This window comes from Colletotrichum abscissum (assembly GCF_030869225.1).
Source record: "Colletotrichum abscissum strain IMI 504890 chromosome Unknown Scaffold_8.1, whole genome shotgun sequence".
Lineage (NCBI taxonomy): Eukaryota > Fungi > Ascomycota > Sordariomycetes > Glomerellales > Glomerellaceae > Colletotrichum > Colletotrichum abscissum.
Window position 1 is genome coordinate 181,707 of NW_026850525.1, and position 19,118 is coordinate 200,824.

The following is a 19,118-nucleotide window of genomic DNA, read 5'->3' on the forward strand; positions in this document are numbered from 1 at the left end:
CATTGAGCTCAAACGAAGATTTGTGCATTGATTCCGATTAACCAAGCGGACCTACAAAGCCTACTTCTTCAGGAGAACCTCCCACTACAGAACTCTAGCAAACTCCTCAATCCTGGGCGATTGCCAGCTTGGTGTTCTCCGAGAAGCTGGTCAGGGTCGCCTCATAGGCACTCAAAAATGCCTTCGGATCCTCCTCTCCATACAGATAGCTCTGCAGCTTGACCGTGACAAGCGGCTCCTTGGCCGGGTCATCCGACATCTCCAGGACAACATCATGCGGCGTGCGCTCGCGCGAAGCCCAAATTTCGGTGAAAGAAGCACCGCCGAGCCGTCCAGTCTCCGCGGCACCTTGCCTGTAGTCGAAGACGGCCTGGAACAGCGGCGCATGCGGCAGCTCCGCCGACGAGGACGCGAGGCCGAGGCGGTCCAGCGTGACGCCATAAGGTACACGGGCGTGCTGCATCGCCTGCCGCAGGCGCTCCTTGACGGACTCGAGCTCGTCGGCGAAAGTCTGCGCCGGCTCGAAGGGCGCGAGGCGGACGGGGAGTAGGTTGGCGAAGAAGCCCATGGTCGAGACGTCCTGGATGCTGGCGCGGTTGGTGTCAGCGATACCGATGGCCACGTCCTCTGCGGCCGAGAGGCGCGCGAGTAGCAGGTGGTAGGCCGCTAAGTAGAAGTGCATGGGCGTTACGCCCTTCAGCTTCTTGCAGCGCTCGCGGATGCGGAAGGCCAGGATCGCGCTTAGGCGGAGCGTGCCGACGTGTTGCTTCCAGGCGACGCGGTTGCTTGCGTCTCGCTGCTTCTGGGCGTTGGGGAGCGACAAGACTGGGAGGACCTTTGGAAGGGTCTTGTACATGGAGGTCCAGTACGCGATGTCGGCGTCCATCTGTCCGCTCTGAACGTCGGATCGCTGCCGCGCGGCGAAGTTGGAGTACTGCGGCGGCGCCGAAAGTTGCGCGCCGTCGTATAGTTGGCCAACTTCGTCGAGGAAGTTCTGCGTCGTTGAGCCGTCGCCCACCAGGCGGTGGTAGCCGATGACGAACAGATGCTCGTCCTGGGCCCAGTGGAAGTCGACAATTTTGAGACCTTCACCTGCGGCAAGATCATACTCTTCATTCTCCAACTGCTTATAGGCCTCCTCTGCTGCTGCCCTGTCATTGACCTCGACATAGCGCACGCGGGTGACCGGGGTAGGCAGGATGACTTGCTCTCCCTCAGGTGAGAATGCGGTGCGGAAGATCTCATGACGGCGGAGGGACTTGTTTAGGGCCTTCTCAAGTCTATCCAGGTCTACTGAACCCTTCATGAACACACCGATGGTGTTGTGGAAGATAGTCGGCTCATTAGATAGTTGCTGAAGGAGCTTCCACGAGTGTTCTTGGGTGAGAGATAGCGGGATCTGGCGCGAAGTGGCCGTCTTATCATCCAAGGCGACGTCGTCACCCCTCAAGTCTGAGACCGATGTAGCATTCGACGTGTCAATGGGCGAGTTACTACCGCTGCGGCTATCATCTTCGCTGCTGACGATGCCGTCGGCAGATTCGATCAGGGGAATGGCGGCTCTTGAGAGTCGTCCTGCCGCCTCTTCGGCAAGTTCAGCGATCGAGGCACCGCTGACGACTCTCAGCAGCGGGATGTCAATCATAAGCGTCTTGGAAAACCTGGAAATTGCCCACGTCAGCCGTTGTGTCCTGCAAGGAAAGGAAGTAACAAATTACTCACCATGATCCGACGGTATTTGCACCGAGCGAGTCCACGCCCTGGTCAATCAATGGTGTCGTGGCGTTGACCTTTTCATCGGCAGGGATGTGCAAGATGCCGCGCATCTTTTGCGACAAGCCATCTGTTGATCAAGTTAGCACCTGCTTGTACCCCAATCCCTCGAATTGTAGGGGAGGACTCTTACCAATGATGATATCGCGAACCTCATCCAGTGTCCTTGCTTTCAGTAGCTGCTCCTTGACAGAGCTCTTAGCCCCCGAGGCGCCATCCGTGTTGGCACGGCTCTCGGGAACCTTTAGGTTTCCGAATCGCGGGTCGTCGTAAAACTTGACGGTGTCTTTGTGGCGGGCACTGAACTCGGGAATGCCGGTGATCACCTCAAGGTCCGATATGTCTGTAATGGCCACTGGTTGAGAGCCTGGGGCTCGCCTTCCAGAGACCACCGCCTCGGCAAACAAGGTAAGGAACTCGTCTTCCGAAATCGTGTCCGTGTCAGAAGCGAGCTTGAACTCTTCCTCTCTGCCGGTACGCGACAGGAATCCGACACCGATAACGGCGCCAATCGCGATTGTCGATGCGGGGAGGCCCTGAATATGACGCTTCTGAGCGAGGGCTTGGAGGAACGAGTTCGCGGCTGTGTAGTTTGCCTGGCCTGGGTTCCCTCCCACCGTCGCAACCGACGAGAACATGACAAAGAAGTCAAGGGGATCCTTGGCCTGGTTCGAGAAGCGTTCGTGTAAGATCTGCGCTCCGACGACCTTGGAGTTGACGGGCACATTCATCATGGAAAGGTCCATGCTTGCCAGAAGAGCATCGTGAAGTACCAACGGACCATAGGCGATTCCGCCGATGGGCGGCAGCGTCTGTCTAATCTGAGCGAGCCCAGCATCGATGGAGGCTTCTTTAGAGACGTCGATGGACAGAACGGTGATGATGCCGCCCAAGTTCTCGATCTCTGCCAACCACTTCGGGTCAGGGGTTTCGGGGTTACGACTGGAGATCACGACATGGCGGGCGCCGTGCGTAATAAGCCAACGAGCCAGAGACCGACCCAGAGATCCGGCAAGACCCAAGAGGAGGTACGTCTTGTCGAGGGAGAACAGCTTACCCGAGTCAACGGCGCGGACTCGTGCTGTCACACGACTCTCGGTTCTCCAGTCAATGATGGTTGAGGTAACAGACGCATCCTTCAAGTCAATGATGCTGCCGACAGGTTTCACGCTAGACTCTTCATCGACCTCAGGAAAAGCAGCAATTTTTGGAACCTCTGCCGCAGCCGCGAGAACAGCCTGCTCAACCAGTGGCCGCTGGAGTGCATTTTTCTCAGGTGAAGAGATGGATTCAGCAGAGCTTTGGAAGATGTGGCCGCGGTCGAACTTGAGGCAAACGGGCGGCAGAAGTTTGGCTACACGAGAGCCCAAGCTGGTGATGGAGCTCGCCCCCTCCGAGAAATCATAGTAGGCGGCGAGATTCACGGGCAGAGCCTTTCTGATGCCCGCATCAGTCTCCAGGGAGTGCAACCGGATCCATGGCAGCGAGGACGAGACTGAAGCTCCCGCTGTCGCGAAATGAACCTGCACGTTTCTGCTCTTCCCTGTCTCGACGATGGCGTCGACACAGAAGCCTGGCGGCTCCATGACAAGAACCGACGCACCGGAAGCGATGCCATTGAAGATTCTCTGAGCGACAAGCCTCGCAGCAGTTGAAAGCAGGACAGACGCATTCTCAGCGACGCTCTCAGATGTTGGGAGAATAAAGGCATGACTGGGATGAACATGGACGATAGACGCGTTGGTAGCCGAAAGCGCCATGACTGCCTTGTCCGTGCCAACGATGGTACCCTGTACGAGATGCCAAAATCCGAGATCGCCTACACGGATAGCGTTTCCGAGAGAGAAGTCTATCTTGACTTCCAAGTCCGCCTCCGCGGATGAGTCTGCACCAAAAGTCTCCGATGACTCCAAATAAAGAGTGTCTTCCGACGCCAAGAGAGTCACAGGCGTCGTATGGGAGTCAACTGAGGCCGTGATGGCACGACGCTTCGAGTTGAGACGGTTGTTCCTCTGGATATCGTGCTTGATGCGGGGAATGTAGGCACGAGACTTGGAAACGTACACCTCGGGCTCCAGTGTCCAGAGGATGTCTTCCTTCGAGTCGGTAGGCTCCTCGAGGCGGATGAGTTGCTCAACCAGGAACTTAGTGTCCAACTTCTCAGCGTCGTCAACGTCAAGTGACTGATTGTGGGTGGCGGGGTACTCGAGGCGGGCGGATCGAAGCATACCGGCTGTCATGGCCTGGTAGGGGTTCTCGATCCATGCGTTTTCAGTGAGCCAGAGGATCGTGCCGGCGAGCTCCAGGAGGGACTTGATTGCGCTGAATCTGACCTCATCGATGCCGGAGAAGGTCTCATGATCGAGCTCCGAAAGGACAAGGAACGTCGACTTGGGTGGAATGCTCGACTCCAGGACGTCTTCAATCCGCTTGAGAGAAACGATCTCCCGACCGGGCAATGTCTGTTGCACCTCATCCAAGATCCGAGCTGATTTCGCCGAGCCCCCGCCAATCACGACTATTTGGGGAAGTGCCTTGTCGGTAGGAGGAGCGGAAAGCGGCGCGTCAAGACGCGCGACCTTTGTGTTGACCGCATGAGTGCAGAAGAGAGTGTTGGGGAAGAGATTGCCATGTCGGTCCAGCGTGCGGGTATCGACACCGGAGAATCCAGTCTGCTTGAAAATGGCATCCCACTGGTTGATGTCTGCAAAGGGGTCAAGATCACGGCCTTCGTCGATGCCGGCCCACCAATCCGGGAATAAACCAAACAGGTAGCCAACACGGGTGTGATCCCGATGGGTTGCTTCAAGCAGAACGACATGGCCACCAGGCTTCAGAAGAGACCGTACGTTGGCCATCGTCTCTGCCAGCTTTGGGGTGGCATGGAGGACAGATGAGGCGATGATCATGTCGTACGAGTGCGGCTTGAAACCCTGCTCTTCAGGCTTCTTGGTGATGTCCAGCTTCTGGAAGATCATGCGATCCTCGTGTGCTGAGAAGTGCTCTTGGGCCTTTTCGAAAAATGCGGGAGAAATGTCGGTAAAGGTGTAGCTGTTGAAGCCCAACTGCGGGATGTCCAGAATGTACTTTGTTGCCGAAGCGGTACCACCACCTTTGGGTAAGAACTGTTAGCATGGGACTGACCAAGTCATAGCAGTAGGCTTTCTAGGACTGACTTACCAATCTCAAGGATGTCCATTGTCTGGTAGCGATGGCAAAGCTGGCTGACCAATTCCTGACCGTACAGCCAGCCAGGGCCACTGGTCAAGTAGCTCGTGTAGAACTCCGTCAGCAATCCGTCGTGGTCCATCCACAAGAACGGGTTGCTCTTCTCACGAATGGTTGAGAGGGTGTTCTCGCTCACTCTCTTCGCCATCTTGACGTGAGGATGGTAGGAGTTCCTGCAGCATATGTGATTAGCAACAACCAGCGCCAAAGCTAGAGTATTGTTTGGAACTTACTCTACAACCAACTGCTCGATCTGTTCGCGCGTATCTGACTCCCAAGACGGATCATACCACTCATGCCAGGTTCCCTCCTTCACCTTGGCCGAGACGTGCTCATTCCAGTAGATGTATCTCTGGTGAGGCAGCGTAGCGTTGGCGCGGTCTTCTTCAGTGAGCTGGCTGACAAACTCCTTCATGTAGAAATAGCAGATGCGCTCAATGATGGGGATCACTTGCTTGTCCTGCTCAGTAGCCCAGAGGTCCGGATTGTCCAGGAGTCCTTCGGGCTTCAAGGGGCCCCAAACTGTCTTGGTGAAGGCTTTATGGTCTTCGGCCTCGGACGGCTTGGAAAGTGGCTGCAAGAGCAGGTTCTCGATGCGGTAGAGAACTTGCTTATCATCGCCCGAGGAGAAGACCGTGGCATCTCCGGCCAAAACGTCACCCTTATCGTACGTGTTCGCCGTGTTGAAGTGGACGATAGGAGCCGAGTCAGATTCGGCAACAGAAACGCAGAGCGCTGGGACGAGACTGATCCGGTCAATGTGAACAGGCACATAGATGGACCTCAGGCGCTTATCTCCTGGGGCTGAATAGGCACCCATGATGGTCTGGAACGCCAAGTCCATAGAAGCTGGATGCAACACGATTGGACGAGATCCATCATCCAGACGCGGGAAGGCCATGTGGCCAGTAGCTTTCGCATCAGCGCGCGCGAGGTTGTAGACGCAGCGGTAATCCTTGCTGTAATCGAATCCAAGCTCATCCAGTTCGCGGTAGAAGTTCTTAATGTTGACTGTTGTAAGGTGCGGAGGATCGTCGTTTGCGGGTGGCAGGACATTTGTAGAAGAGTCCCCGAATGTGACAACGAGCTGACCGGTAGCAGATGTTGACGGCTTTGACTCTTTGGCAAGACATGAGTCAATCGTGAAGCCGAGCTTTATCTGGTCTGGCTGAGAGACAATGGTGTCTACCGCGACGATGAGCTCTGCCGGGCTGTTCTCGTCCTCGAATGTAACAGCCTTATCAATGCTCATGTCAAGCACCTCAAGTAGCTGAACGGAACGCCCACCAGCCATCTGAAGAGCAGCCTCCATTGCCATGACGATGTATCCGGCAGCGGGGAACACAGCCTGGCCTTGAAGCGCGTGGCCTTGCAGCCACTCGTGGTCCCTAGGCCGGATAGTGTTGTGCCATTGCGATGTCGAACCGGTGCTCGAAGCAGAGAGGGAGCCTAGAAGGAGATGAGGCTTTTGACCGTAGAGATGAGCCTTGATCGCGCGTGTCTCGTTCCAGTGAGTCCGGCTGTGGTCCCAGGGGTACCGGGGCAAGGCCTTGGACAGGCTTCGAAGACTCTTTCCTGGCGCGATCACTTTGGTGATGAAGCTATTGGGGTCGACGGCGTTCAGACCCAGACGCTCCCAAAGATATCCAACAGCACTGGCAAAAGCTTGAACATTATCGGAACCACGCTGCATGCAACCTGTGTAAGAAATTTCCTCGGAGAGAACAGTCTTGAGGGTCGCCAGACAAGGTGCCTTCAAAGCCGGGTGACAGCCCACCTCAATGGCGGCATCGAGTGATTTATGTTCGATTGCGGCGGCCTCAATGGCCTGCATGAAGCGAACAGAAGAGACCAAATTCTCATTCCAGTACTCGGCGGTGATGTCGCTTGCCTTCATGCGTCTGTTCTGATGCACAGAGGAGTACCATGCTACTGAAGAACCGACCCCATCAGCGACGTCGCAGCCACAGTCCTGCAAAGCCTTGATATAGTGCGGCGAGCAAGAGAGCATGTGGTGTGAATGGTAAGCCTTATCGACCTTGAGCATGCGGACAAACTTGGACTCATCCTCCAAGATAGTCTGCAGTTCTGCAAGGGCATCGGCATCACCGGATATGGTGGTGCTGTCAGGCGAGTTGCTAGCAGCAACGCAGATACGGCCTTGGAACATCTCCAGCTCGCACAGCTCCTGTGCATCTTCTAGTGAAGTTCCTACCGCAAGCATGCCTCCCTCGCCCCCGTTCGGGGAGCTCGCATACTTGGATGTGAGGCCTCGGAGGTAAGCAATTCGGATGGCCTGCGAGGCGCTGATGAAGCCTCCAGCGAAGGCGCACGCTATCTCGCCTGAACTGTGACCGACAATCGTGGTGAACTCAACACCAGCAGCTGCCAGCAGCCGCACCAGAACAATCTGTACAGCGCAGCAAAGCGGTTGAGAAAAGCTGGCTTTGGAAACATTGGAGGCCTCATCCTCGAGCAAGAATTGCTCGTACAGGGTCCAAGAAGGGCGGTATTCGACAGGCAATGTCTGGAGCGAGCGGTCAAGCTCAATCACGATGTCGCGAACCTGAGGTATCGCTAAGATGAGCGATCTCATCATGCCAGGCCATTGAGCACCCTGGCCAGTGAACACACCCAGGAGATGAGGCTTCTCCTGGCTGGTGGTGAAGGAGCGCAAGGTGGGCTCTGAGCTGGCGTTTTCCGAAATAGCGTTTTCTAAGGCGAGTATGATAGCTTCCCTGGAAGATCCAACGACATGCTGGCGGTGGGGGAGGATGGATCGCTTGCGAAGGAGCGTCCAAAAGAGATCAAGCATGTCGACATCCGGGTGAGACTTGATGAACTGAGCAGTCTGCTTCATCAGGCTCTTTAGCGAACGCTCTGACTTGGCAGAAAGCACAAGAGGCAAGGCATATGCAGCTGAAGTGATCTGAGACTCTGGCTTCGACGTGATTCCCGTGCTCGAAGCCGAGGTCTTGTACTCCTCAATTATAGCGTGGGCGTTGGTGCCACCGAAACCTTTCCTTCGTTAGCATTGTCTGGGACGTCTAGAACAGATCTAACTGAAGAGCTTACCGAACGAGTTTACACTTGCTCTCCGCGGTTGACCAGGCTTGAGTTCTGGCCACGGCTGAGCCTCTTTAGTGATAGAGAGGTTCTTGTAGAAGGGCGCAACCTTGGGACTGAGGTTTTCGAACAGCAAGTTGGGAGGAATGACGCCGTTCTGTACAGCAAGTGAGGCCTTCAACAAGCCTGCAATACCAGCAGTGCCCTCGGTGTGTCCAATGACGGTCTTCAGACTTCCTACAAGCAAGCGCTCACCGTCTGAACTATCCTGGCTGCCAAAGAAAGCTTTCGAGATTGCTTCAGCTTCCTGAGGATCACCTGCTGGCGTTCCAGTTCCTGTGAGTCGGTGGTAAGCAAACGTCCAAATCCCACGCTCATGCTTGGTACCTACCATGAGCTTCGAAGAATTGGCAGCGATTTTCAGCTTGCGCAATATCTAGACCAGCCCGAGCATAAGTTTCGCGAATGAGGGTCTCTTGAGCAACATGGCTCGGCATCGTGATGCCGGTTGTGCGTCCGTCTTGGTTGATGCCCGTTTCACGGATGACACACTCAATGGAGTCGCCATCAAGCAGTGCCTGGCTAAGCGTCTTCAGGACCACAGTGGCAACACCTTCCTGTTGACAGACATTGTGTCCTTGGTCACTGAAAGTCCGACGATCGAGCCAATCGCTCGCCGCACAGTTATGTCCTCATGGATCATGCACGACAGGCAATGGAGGACAGGACTTACACCTCGCGCGTACCCATCGGCTGCAGCATCCCACATTCGGGATCTGCCCGTGGGTGAAAGCATGTTCAGCTTGCTCTCCGTGATGTAATTCACTATGAGAATCGCAATGTGAGTCTTTCCGAGTCATTCGTCTTTCAGAAAAGGCCGTGAACGTACTTGGAGACAAGATCAAGTTGGAGCCAGCTGCTATAGCTGTCTTGCTCGATCCGCTCCTCAGTTGTTGCACCGCAAGATGCACCGCAACTAGAGAGGAACTGCATGCAGTATCAATAGTCATCTATAACCATGATTAGCTTGAGAACATTGAGATAGTAGCCGTGGATTCAACTAAACGGCATTCTTACACTAGGACCATGCCAATCAAAGAAGTATGATAAACGATTTGACGCAATGCTTGTAGCGGCACCCGTTGCGAAGTACGTTGGGCTGTAGCTTATGTCGTTGACTTTGACGAGCTCAAAGTCGTGGGTCATCAACCCGACGTAAACCGCGGTATCAGAACCGCGAAGGTCGTGTAGTCCATATCCAGCCGCGGCCACAGCATCGTAGGTGGTTTCCAGGAGCAAACGCTGCTGCGGATCTATGCTCTCTGCCTCGCCGGCTTGGATGTTGAAGAATGACGCATCAAAAGCCCTCGGCGTCTCATCGAGAAAGTATCCGTGACGGGCATTGGTCCTGCCATGGTGAGAGCCATCGGTATGGTAAAACGCGTCGATGTTGAATCTCTCCTTCGGAACTTCAGATTGCAAATCTTTCGGTTCTTTCAAGAGTTCCCATAGCTTTGCTGGGCTATCAACACCGCCCGGAAACCGGCATGCACTTCCAACAACAACAATGGGCTCGTTCGGCGACATGACGCTGATAATGATTGGGAAGAAGCCGAACTGAGAGACTTAGATGAATGTTTCGGAAATAATGAGTCAGCGAGTGGGAGGAACACGAGTTAAGTAGAAATCATTCAGCGGTTCAAATAACAAGAGACTTCTACCACGAGTTCTTAAGCCCCGAGACTCGGATTCCAGTTAACTACATCGACCGGTGAATCTGACGGAGCATCTCGTCTTCGACTTGAAGACCTCTATCTGGATGTAGGTGTCACAGTACGCCGAAACACTGTACATGAATGTTGCTCAGTCAAATGTGATGAGAGGGGACCCTGCTGTGGGTATGGTCTGCGTGCAAGGAACATTACACACACGGCGAATTTACCTAATTTGACCTAACGCGACCAGCTTTTCCCACCGAGATGGTTATAAAAACACCTTCTACTTCTGAGGAAAGACTGACAACTAACATATCCCCCATTCAAACTACCCACTTCTGACGACAGGGAAGCATGATGGCGAAATCCGCCAAGATCTTCTCAAACGAAGAGAACGGCGTGAACATGGCTGATACACCGAGACTCTCGACTACGGAGGACGAAAATGCCGGCCTGCTCCATTCTCGTGAACCTTGTGACGACGGACGGTCCACCAGGGCCACTAGTCGGTTGCCGCGCTCTCAGTTGATCATTCTTACCCTATCACTTTCGAATGCCATCTCCATTGCGGCGGTCTTAATTCTCGTCGTATTTCGCGGCCCGGCATTCTATGTCTCCGAGGCTCCTGCAACGGTTATTTACCCGGCGCAACCAGAGTGGTTCCCACCCCAGAGTACGTTAACCCCATCTCCTATCTCCTCTGCCCGGGCACCCATGAAGGTGACCAGGAAGAAGTGTGGACATACAGACAAAGTGGACAACGTGTTGTTTTGATAACTGATGTGACACTAACTTTGGTATCATAGTCCCTGTGAAAAAGGTCTTGCATGGGAACAAACTATACGGCCAGCCTCCTAACCCTGAAAGTATCGAGGCATGGAACAGATTGCTGCCAAGTGAACAAACCCCCCCCCCCCCCCCACCTCCCCGGATTGACCACGAAAGGAAACTTCCAAGTAGTCTTAACGTCAGGCAGACTGCTGATATCTGATAATAGTTGGGCGGGGTTGGGTTACGGTCAAGAACGAGACTGCTCTACCTGACTTGCCGGGGCTGAATCAATCACTTCCGGAACACCGCGCGTATCCCTCGGTCTTTCATCAACTTCATTGTCTTGTACGTCACACCGAATAGCCTCATTTTCCCTTTCGCACACAACGCCGGAATTTCGCCTCCCAAGATAACTGAATCGCTGCTAACTCTGGCTTAATGTTACCCCTACAATAGTATAGCACTATGGACGCATACTATGAGCTTATCGACCGCCTGAACAAGAACGAGGGGGCAAAGAGAGAATTGCCTACAGATCCTGGTTGGAATTCTGAGCATCTCAATCATTGCTGGGATTATCTACGACAGACTATTATGTGTAATGCAGATGTGACGCTCGAGTGGCGCAAGTACAACGAACAGGTCGGGACGGGGTGGGGTTATCAGCATCAATGCAAGGACTGGGATGCGATTATTGCCTGGGCAGAGAAGTACAGGTACTCGAACAACTGGGGTATTCTCAGAGGTGGAGGTGAAAGGATCCCACTCCAATGATAATCAGCGGAGCCATCCGAAAGTCTATTGAGATCCCCAAACTCTACTTGATAGGTTCAAGATTTCCTCGATGGACCCTGGATTTGGGGTCCTTGCAAAGTTAAAGGGTAGTATGCATCATGATAGGCGAGCTGTAACAAAGAATACCATACCAAGCTTCCCAGTAGTAAGCGGCAACAGGACCTTAATGACCCCGTGACGATTTGTCTTCATCATCAAGGATGGCCCCGGTTGAAAATTAGACGAACAAGGGAGGGATCAGATCGATGCATCTACGAAGTATCCGTAGTAACGTGAATGTGCCCGACGAAGAGGTAACCGCGTGTTGAATACTCACTTTAGGAAAGTCAAAACAAAGTTTGAATTTGGACCACAGAGACCACATTGGGATCCATAACTCCTTGAGCCGTTGTCCTATGGATACAGCCTACTAACTAGAGGGTACAGAAAGCGCTAATACATATTGCGATCCCCACAGGTCCCCGAGTCCACATATGTGTAGTACAGCCGGTTATGCTTTTCCCAGATTTGCGAGATTGTCTATCCGTACGGCTGTATAAGTCTGTCCGAGTAGCGAATTTGAGTCCCACTAGTTACGTACTCCCTTGTAAAGACCCGAGTATTCTTGCGAGATACAGCGGGGTTGCCGGGTCAGGGATATTGTAGAAGTTGTGTTGATCGAAGATTACAAGTTCGGGTAGAGTGGATGAGTGGGTGAATGAACCAAGACTGTTTGAAGAACGTCGATGGAGAGTGCTCTCTTGTAGGTAAGTGAGGAGATGTGGTTTAACAGGTATGAAGCAGCTACAGAGGATAAGGTAAACAAGGTATTCCGGGCTGATTTTCCAAGTCACCATCGACAGTTTTCAGCATGGGCAGTCTTTCTCATCAAAATTTTGTCCCTCCGACGACTCAGAAGGCCATCGTTGTAAATGGCAAGGACGAGGTCGTCATCTGGGACGAGGCACCATGTCCCAAGATCCCAGCGGATCAAGTCATGGTTCGCGTTGAGGCCGTTGGCCTCAACCCGAGTGATACCAAGATGAGGGGAGCCTTTGCGACAAAGTTCGGCATCCTAGGTGCAGATTTTGCAGGCACCGTGGTCGCCGTGGGAGATGAGGTTGACAATATCTCGGTTGGCGATAGGGTCTTTGGTGCCCAGAACGAGATGTACGGAACCACGCCTGAGCGCGGTGCATTCTGCGAGTATGCTGTGACCCGTGGTAAGATGTGGACAAAGGTTCCAGAGTCTTGGAGCACTGAAGCAGCTGCATCTCTACCTGTGGGAGTGAGCACCGCCGGAATCGCCATGAAGCTGCTTGGCTTGCCTCTGCCCGGTCAAGGAGCTGCGAAGCCTGCCTATGTATTGGTCTATGGGGCCAGTACAGCAACTGCGACAATTGCCATGCAAATGCTGAAACTGTAAGTCAAATCGTCCACCATATCTTTGAGGAAATATCTGACGTAGTCATCGTGAGCAGTTCCGGTCTCGATCCGATTGCTATTTGTTCCCCGAAGAATTTCGACCTAGCGAAAAGAAACCAGGCAGTAGAAGTTTTCGATCGCAATGATAAAGAGCTGGCGAAAAAGATTGTGAGTTGCTGAAATCCGAAGTTTGCATGTTGCGTAATCGTAAGGCAACCAATCACTGACTGATTGTTTTTCACGTTCAGAAAACATACACGAAAGGGAACTTGAAATATGCCTTGGACTGCATCACGACCGTCGAGTCTACCGCCTTTTGCTACGCTGCTATCGGACGAGGCGGCGGCAAGTACGTGTCTCTTGACCCTTGGCAACAGCATGCTGCGACTCGAAAAGTTGTCACCGCGGATTTTACAGTCGGCCCTCGAATCTTTGGGGAAGGATGCACCTGGCCTGAGCCCTACAAGAGCGATCCGTCGGAAGAACTGCGCGTCTTTGGGGTCTCTGTTTGGGAAACTGTAGAGAAGTTGATCAACGAAGGAAACTTGCAACATCATCCGCTTCGTGTTTTAGATGGTGGATTCGAGGCAATTCTGGCAGGGATGGAAATGGTCCGAAACAAGGTACTCTCTGGAGAGAAAGTAGTTGTACGCATGAATGCTTGATTTGATATTCAGACAACTAAGGAGACATGCTCAGTGGAAGGAGCCAAAATCCTGCCAACCTCTCTCAAGAAAAGTAGCAACCAACATGAGAACATTCTAGCCGACTGCTCAAGGTCCGCGGGCCAAAGTCATCAAGTCGAGCAAGCATGATGCGATAAGGCCCGGGGAGAAAGTCATACAGTGCTCTCTTCCTCAAATCTACCTTGACCCACTGAAATCGGCCGAAGTACCTTGTTCAAAGCCTCCGTGGGCTTGTGCTTTCTTTCATCTGATGCGATAAACTCATCGAGGCACATAAATATCTCCCGAACATTGCTCTCCTCACCTGTCCTCGGAGCCACTCATACTTCCAGCACCAAAAAACCTTGCACACCAGACTCACTCACTTCGTTCTTTTCACAAATCTTATACATTTTGAGGCAAGATTTTCATCTCCGTCTTATTTCTCTACCCATACGCAGAGAAATACCTGTCCATCCACAGCCGCAATGGTCACATCACTGAAAAGATCGCCAACGCGGGCCATCCTCTGCATTCATGGTGGCGGTGCTTCACCCGACATATTCCGTTTCCAACTCGCGGGTTTCCGTGCAGCTCTCAAAGAGGATTTCGAGTTCGTGTTTGCCACCGCACCCCACGTTGCCGTCCCCGGCCCAGATGTTCTTCCCTTCTTTGCCGGAATGAAGTCGTTTTTCTCTTGGTTTCGCAAGGGCGCAACCGACACCGAAGGTGAAGTTGCCGTGTTCAACGAAGCCATCAAAATGGCAGTACAGGACTGGCAGCTGGAGAACGAGCACGTCAAAATTGTTGGTGTCTTGGGCTTCTCGCAGGGCGGGCTAGCAAGTACAGTCTTGCTGTGGGAGCAGGAGGTGGGATTGGTGCCGTGGCTCCCGCGATTGGAGTTTGGAGTGTTGGTCTGTTGCGCTTATAGTGATGTCGCGACAGATTATATCCGCAGCAAGTCAGAGGGCGGTGACATTGCCAAGATTTCGGTGCCTACATTGCACCTTCACGGCAGTCAGGACTGCAACTTAGGGCAGGCGAGAAACACTCTTGCAACGCATTACTCCTCGAAGGCCGCTCATGTTATCAACTTTGAAGGAGGACATCACATTCCTCAGAAAAGAGAGGATATTATCAAGATGACGAACCACATTCGACACCTTGGTAAAAAGGATATCATGCACTAGTTTGCTTTAATCAGACGAACCCGTTTCTACATGTATTTAGCGATACGTTTTACCTCATACCTCTCACTTGAGCAAAACTGCTGAATCAACGTCACTTCCAGCTAGTTACGTGACCACTGAACTGCTTTTTCTAAATGTGACCTCACGTTTCTTTCCTCTGGGAAACCCAAATCTGAAGGTTATCTTTGAACCACAAAGTCCAACACTTCTGATCTTCCATCCATCGGTCACTTTCAGGACATAATTCCATGTCGAAATGGAACAAAAAGGTGGCGTACAAGAGACGCATTTCCTGCAATGCAAGACTGATCCAACAGGTCAGCGAATTTATATCGATGCGATGGCATTGGCCTTCGAAAAACGTTCGGAAAACTTACTTCTTGCCAATACAAGCGCGCGGACCGGTCCCAAATACCTGGAACACACTATGTTGGTCGTATGTGTGGTACTCATCGTACCCACGCTCACCTGGAATCCATCTTTCGGGGATGAACTCGTTGCCATCTTTCCAGTACCGAGGGATGCGGAAGGCGGTCCAGGTCGCGATCGACATTTTAGTCTAGAAGGTGGTTCAATTAGCCATGGAACGGGCCCTCATCAAAAGGGCCATGAGATGATACTGAAGAAGGTGATACTAACGTCTTCGGGGAGAAGATGACCGAGGACGGTGTTGCCCCCTTCACCAATGACACGCATACCACCCGTCGGGACAGGAGGGTGTACTACGATGAACCGTCAGTTGTGTTTCATGTTAATGAGAGACTGGAAACTCTTCGCACATCTGAGGCATTCGGTGAGGCACGCCTGAAGATACGGCAAGTCTTTGAGAACATCGCCTTTCAGCTGGTTCGAGTCGCCAACAGATCTCACTTCTCTAACTAGTCGTTCAAGCTTTCTCGGAGACTTCAGCAAAAGATATGTGAGAGCGCTCAGCGCTGTCGCTGATGTCTCAGTGCCAACTATCATGCTAGAAGTAGGGGAAGGCAAACCGCGTGTGTCAGTTACTAACATGCGTAGCTTCAGATAGGTACCAGGAGCAACTCACAAGTTGTTGGCGTTGTTGTTCATTTCAGTACGAGTCAGCGCGTTCGGACCCTCGGCCTTGAGAACGAGCCCCCAGATGTCGTTCCTGGCATCAGCGCCCTTGGCCAACCTCTTCGTGACACGCTCATGCGAGCTCTGAACGTGCACAGCAGCAGCCTTCTTATCTTGTTCCGGCTGGAATAGATGCCACAAATATGAGATTACCGGGTAAGGCCTCAATCTTGCCTTGACGATCATCCGCTTGAAATTCACCTGGACAGCGTCGACCCAAGCATTTGATCCACCGTTCTCGAGGCAGCCAAGTGCTTCGCCGAATGCAAGATCTGCCATGATATCGAACGTGGCGAAATTGAAGAGCTGGACTGCATCCATGACAGCAGCTCCAGGAGAGGTTTTCTCGCTAGAGATCTTCCGACAAACTAGATCGACCATTTGCTGTGCGTAAAGCGCCAGCATAGGTTCTTGCTTCGTGATGGCGCGGTCGCTGAACGCATTGCTGAAGATTTTGCGTAGGCGCTGGTGCTCGGGACCGTGAGCTGACGAAATCGAGTAACTCCCGTTAGAGAAGAGATTCTTGCTGTTTTTCCTCTCTTTCGAGTTAACTTTACGAGTGGCCGTCGCATGCCCATATATGTCCTTCCAAGCCTGAGGTGTGATGTAACTCAGACGGCCAGGCTCGACGCGCACAACGTCGCCGTATTCTGCGTGGAGCTTATCGAGCCAGCCGACAGCATCGCCATTCACGAAGTGGTACACATGAACCAGTCGGGTGATAGCTGCCAGTCGCGGGCCTGGGTATCTTGCCAGTGGATGGAAAATGAGGTTGTAAACGGCGCGCAATATCGCGACTATCACGAGCCACGACGTAATCACAAGGCAAAACAGCCCGGCTGATGATAAAAATGATAACATCTTAAAAGAAAGACTCCTTTGTACAACAAGAATATGATGAAAATCTGATGGTCCCGGTGTAATGCTTCGGCTCTTCGGCCGAAGAAGTCTCACCCGAGTCGAGTTCATATATCGCGAGACTCCGTCGGTTGAGGCGGGCCGGCGTTTTGAGGTGACGGAGGGCAGGGGCTGGGACCTGACATTAAGACGGCAGCAAAAAGCGCACAAATCTGCCCGGCCTTGGTTCCCCGCTCAACCCCTATCCCCTGCACCTAGGACAGTTGTCTAGTCATATCATATTGTGCTTTCACGCCACTGCTTGCCTCGTACCAGACTATGACAAGCTCGGTACTAAAGTGGGCATAAGTATGCTCCGTGACGCCTCTCATTGAAGATGGCACTGATGATCCCATCTTTGGACAAACTCCTGTAACACGCAATCGCTTCCGCATTTTTATCCTTCCAGTTATCATTGACAATCATGGCAGCAGTCACTGCTTTCTTCGAGAGAACTGATCTCCACAAAACGGCGAAGCCGTACTCCTGGGATGGCCCTGACGGGCAGTCGTTCCCCAAGTCAAATTTCGTCATGAAGGACATGGAAGGAAGCTTCAGGCAGATTTTGTTGGAAAAAAAGACCGACGATGTTGACGAGTGTGCAATTCAAGCTTAATCTGACCGACATACGAACGCTGCCAGATTTCAAGCCTACTATTGAGGAGAACGGCTTCTGTTTCCTCGAGAACAAGTCCAAAGAGCTCTCGAAAATGACTGGAGCGGATGACTGTAAACCTTACTTGGAAGAGATGGCTCAATTTTTGTACGTTTGCACCATGGCTGCGCAACCAAAGAAGACGCTGATGATTTGCAGAAAATCTCGATTTGGTACAGATGAGATTTTCCCCATCAATGCCAATGTTAGTGACTACTCTAGTTTGGATTACAGAAGCCTTCATTAGGTGGCAATATCGTACTTGCTAATCACACTTGACCTAAAATCAGTTTCGAGATGCACGTTCGCAAGGAGGCCGCACGGGACACCTTCCTTTCGCCCACTTGGGTAAGAGAATCTTCATTATTTCGTCGGCACATTGTTCGTTTCTACCGCTAATTCGAATTATGGCTGCAGATAATACCGTGGCCAGTTCTTGGAGCAGAATATCGCTGTTCTTGACCGAGGAAGAACGGCAACGCGTTCTCTCAGGCCAGAGTCGGGCGAGAATTATCAAGTATGCAGCGACCAAAACTCTTCCTCGGCTTCGCTGTGATTTACATTTTTGTTTAGTATTTGGCGCCCGATGTTCAATCATGCCGAGGACATTCCCTTCGCCGTGTGCGATCCAAGGACTAACATCGATCTCGCCGATGTTGTCTCGGTTGACCGCATCACCCACGAAGCAGCCAAGGAAGTTGCCTACTTTTCCTGGAATCCTGCCCACAGATGGTACTGGATGAGCAACCAGACCCCTGACGAGATTGTTATCATGACACAGTACGACACCCACCCGCCAGGTGGCTTTTTCAACAGTAAGTTGCCGATCATCAATTGGCGCGAGCATATCACCGCCCGCCAAGTGGTGACCGAGACTGGCCTAGTCGACCAATGGACAAGAAACCTTAACTAATGAGCTCCGCACATAGTTGTACCCCATGCTGCATTTCGAAATGGAGCGGCTCGGCCCGGCTGCCCAACGCGGTACAGTGTTGAGGCAAGATTCATTGTACTGGAGCCCGCGCCGTATCAGAAGGATGGGCCTGGTCCTAACGGTCCATTCCCAGAAGAAAGTCGACTTCAGCCGTGGAAGGAGTGGGTTACACCGCCTGAGCCGAAGGCTATCCCAGCTCCCACCGCTAATGCAAGGCCAATGTACTTCTAACTTGACGGCGCGAATTGTAAGCGTGTGCCTCGCTTTGTCTGGAGAACGAATGCGCTCCTGCGCTCGGTAGTGTCATAGCTCAGAAATAAGAATACTTGGCATGAGGCATGGAGCTCTCCACTGAATGCAACCAGGGTCTCAAACGTTAGATCCCTAGTTTCCTAGTCGAGGTACTTATACAAACACGTCAGCTGGGGCCCTGAACTTTATTCTCGTCCCGACGTGGTGGAACTGTCAGCATCTAATCGGGTACTCCGTCTTGGGGTATGATTCTACTGTACAAATGACGTGCGGCGAATGCCGTAAAGCTCCGCAAATGTAGTCGGCAAATCTTCATTAACCGCTCTTCCCAGGAAATTCTGTAATCTTATGTTAGAGGGCCGTGCTCTCACCTGCGTCCTTGTGAGCTTTCAGACACGGAGTGCCGGCCGGAAGAAAGTCCCGTATCCGCGGGATTCACGGTGACCGGAAGCATCTTACATGTCGAATGTGAATCGTGAGCTATCAGAACTAAGAAGAAAACCCCGGTGCAAATTTCTGAATGGTAACCTCCTTGCCTGAATCACCGGCGACCGGCCGAGAGCGGCGCGTCAATGGACCCCGGTTGTCATTACACATGTATCCGTAGTCGAGAGTATCCGTACAATGGCCCGAACCGGACTTGCTACTGAAGCTCATGACTCAAGAGGACAGAGCGCT

At 52.6% G+C, this 19,118-nt stretch overlaps 6 protein-coding genes across 6 annotated transcripts; 4 read left to right on the forward strand and 2 right to left on the reverse strand.

Moving 5' to 3' along the window:
* Positions 1-106: 106 nt before the first annotated feature.
* CABS01_04091 (beta-ketoacyl synthase domain-containing protein) lies at positions 107-9,654 on the reverse strand (the record flags this gene model as incomplete). Its single annotated transcript, XM_060537463.1, has 10 exons — positions 107-1,661; positions 1,723-1,843; positions 1,907-4,885; positions 4,954-5,174; positions 5,235-8,019; positions 8,077-8,403; positions 8,459-8,684; positions 8,801-8,892; positions 8,957-9,077; positions 9,145-9,654. The coding sequence occupies 10 exons, from the start codon at positions 9,652-9,654 to the stop codon at positions 107-109; spliced, it is 8,937 nt and encodes a 2,978-aa protein (XP_060390308.1).
* A 485-nt stretch (positions 9,655-10,139) lies between these two features.
* CABS01_04092 (uncharacterized protein) lies at positions 10,140-11,327 on the forward strand (the record flags this gene model as incomplete). Its single annotated transcript, XM_060537464.1, has 4 exons — positions 10,140-10,455; positions 10,589-10,678; positions 10,780-10,898; positions 11,010-11,327. The coding sequence occupies 4 exons, from the start codon at positions 10,140-10,142 to the stop codon at positions 11,325-11,327; spliced, it is 843 nt and encodes a 280-aa protein (XP_060390309.1).
* Positions 11,328-12,198: 871 nt separating this feature from the next.
* Positions 12,199-13,417, forward strand: CABS01_04093 (alcohol dehydrogenase GroES-like domain-containing protein; the record flags this gene model as incomplete). The annotated part of the gene is made up of 3 exons (XM_060537465.1): positions 12,199-12,749; positions 12,809-12,920; positions 13,001-13,417. The coding sequence occupies 3 exons, from the start codon at positions 12,199-12,201 to the stop codon at positions 13,415-13,417; spliced, it is 1,080 nt and encodes a 359-aa protein (XP_060390310.1).
* Positions 13,418-13,905: 488 nt separating this feature from the next.
* CABS01_04094 (oxidoreductase) lies at positions 13,906-14,607 on the forward strand (the record flags this gene model as incomplete). The annotated part of the gene is made up of 1 exon (XM_060537466.1): positions 13,906-14,607. One exon carries the CDS (start codon positions 13,906-13,908, stop codon positions 14,605-14,607), a length of 702 nt encoding a protein of 233 aa, XP_060390311.1.
* Positions 14,608-14,749: 142 nt separating this feature from the next.
* CABS01_04095 (averantin oxidoreductase) lies at positions 14,750-16,563 on the reverse strand (the record flags this gene model as incomplete). The annotated part of the gene is made up of 5 exons (XM_060537467.1): positions 14,750-14,912; positions 14,985-15,166; positions 15,247-15,329; positions 15,387-15,574; positions 15,653-16,563. The coding sequence occupies 5 exons, from the start codon at positions 16,561-16,563 to the stop codon at positions 14,750-14,752; spliced, it is 1,527 nt and encodes a 508-aa protein (XP_060390312.1).
* Positions 16,564-17,186: 623 nt separating this feature from the next.
* On the forward strand, positions 17,187-18,419 carry CABS01_04096 (uncharacterized protein; the record flags this gene model as incomplete). Its single annotated transcript, XM_060537468.1, has 6 exons — positions 17,187-17,362; positions 17,414-17,459; positions 17,545-17,602; positions 17,672-17,771; positions 17,828-18,069; positions 18,184-18,419. The coding sequence occupies 6 exons, from the start codon at positions 17,187-17,189 to the stop codon at positions 18,417-18,419; spliced, it is 858 nt and encodes a 285-aa protein (XP_060390313.1).
* Positions 18,420-19,118: the final 699 nt, after the last annotated feature.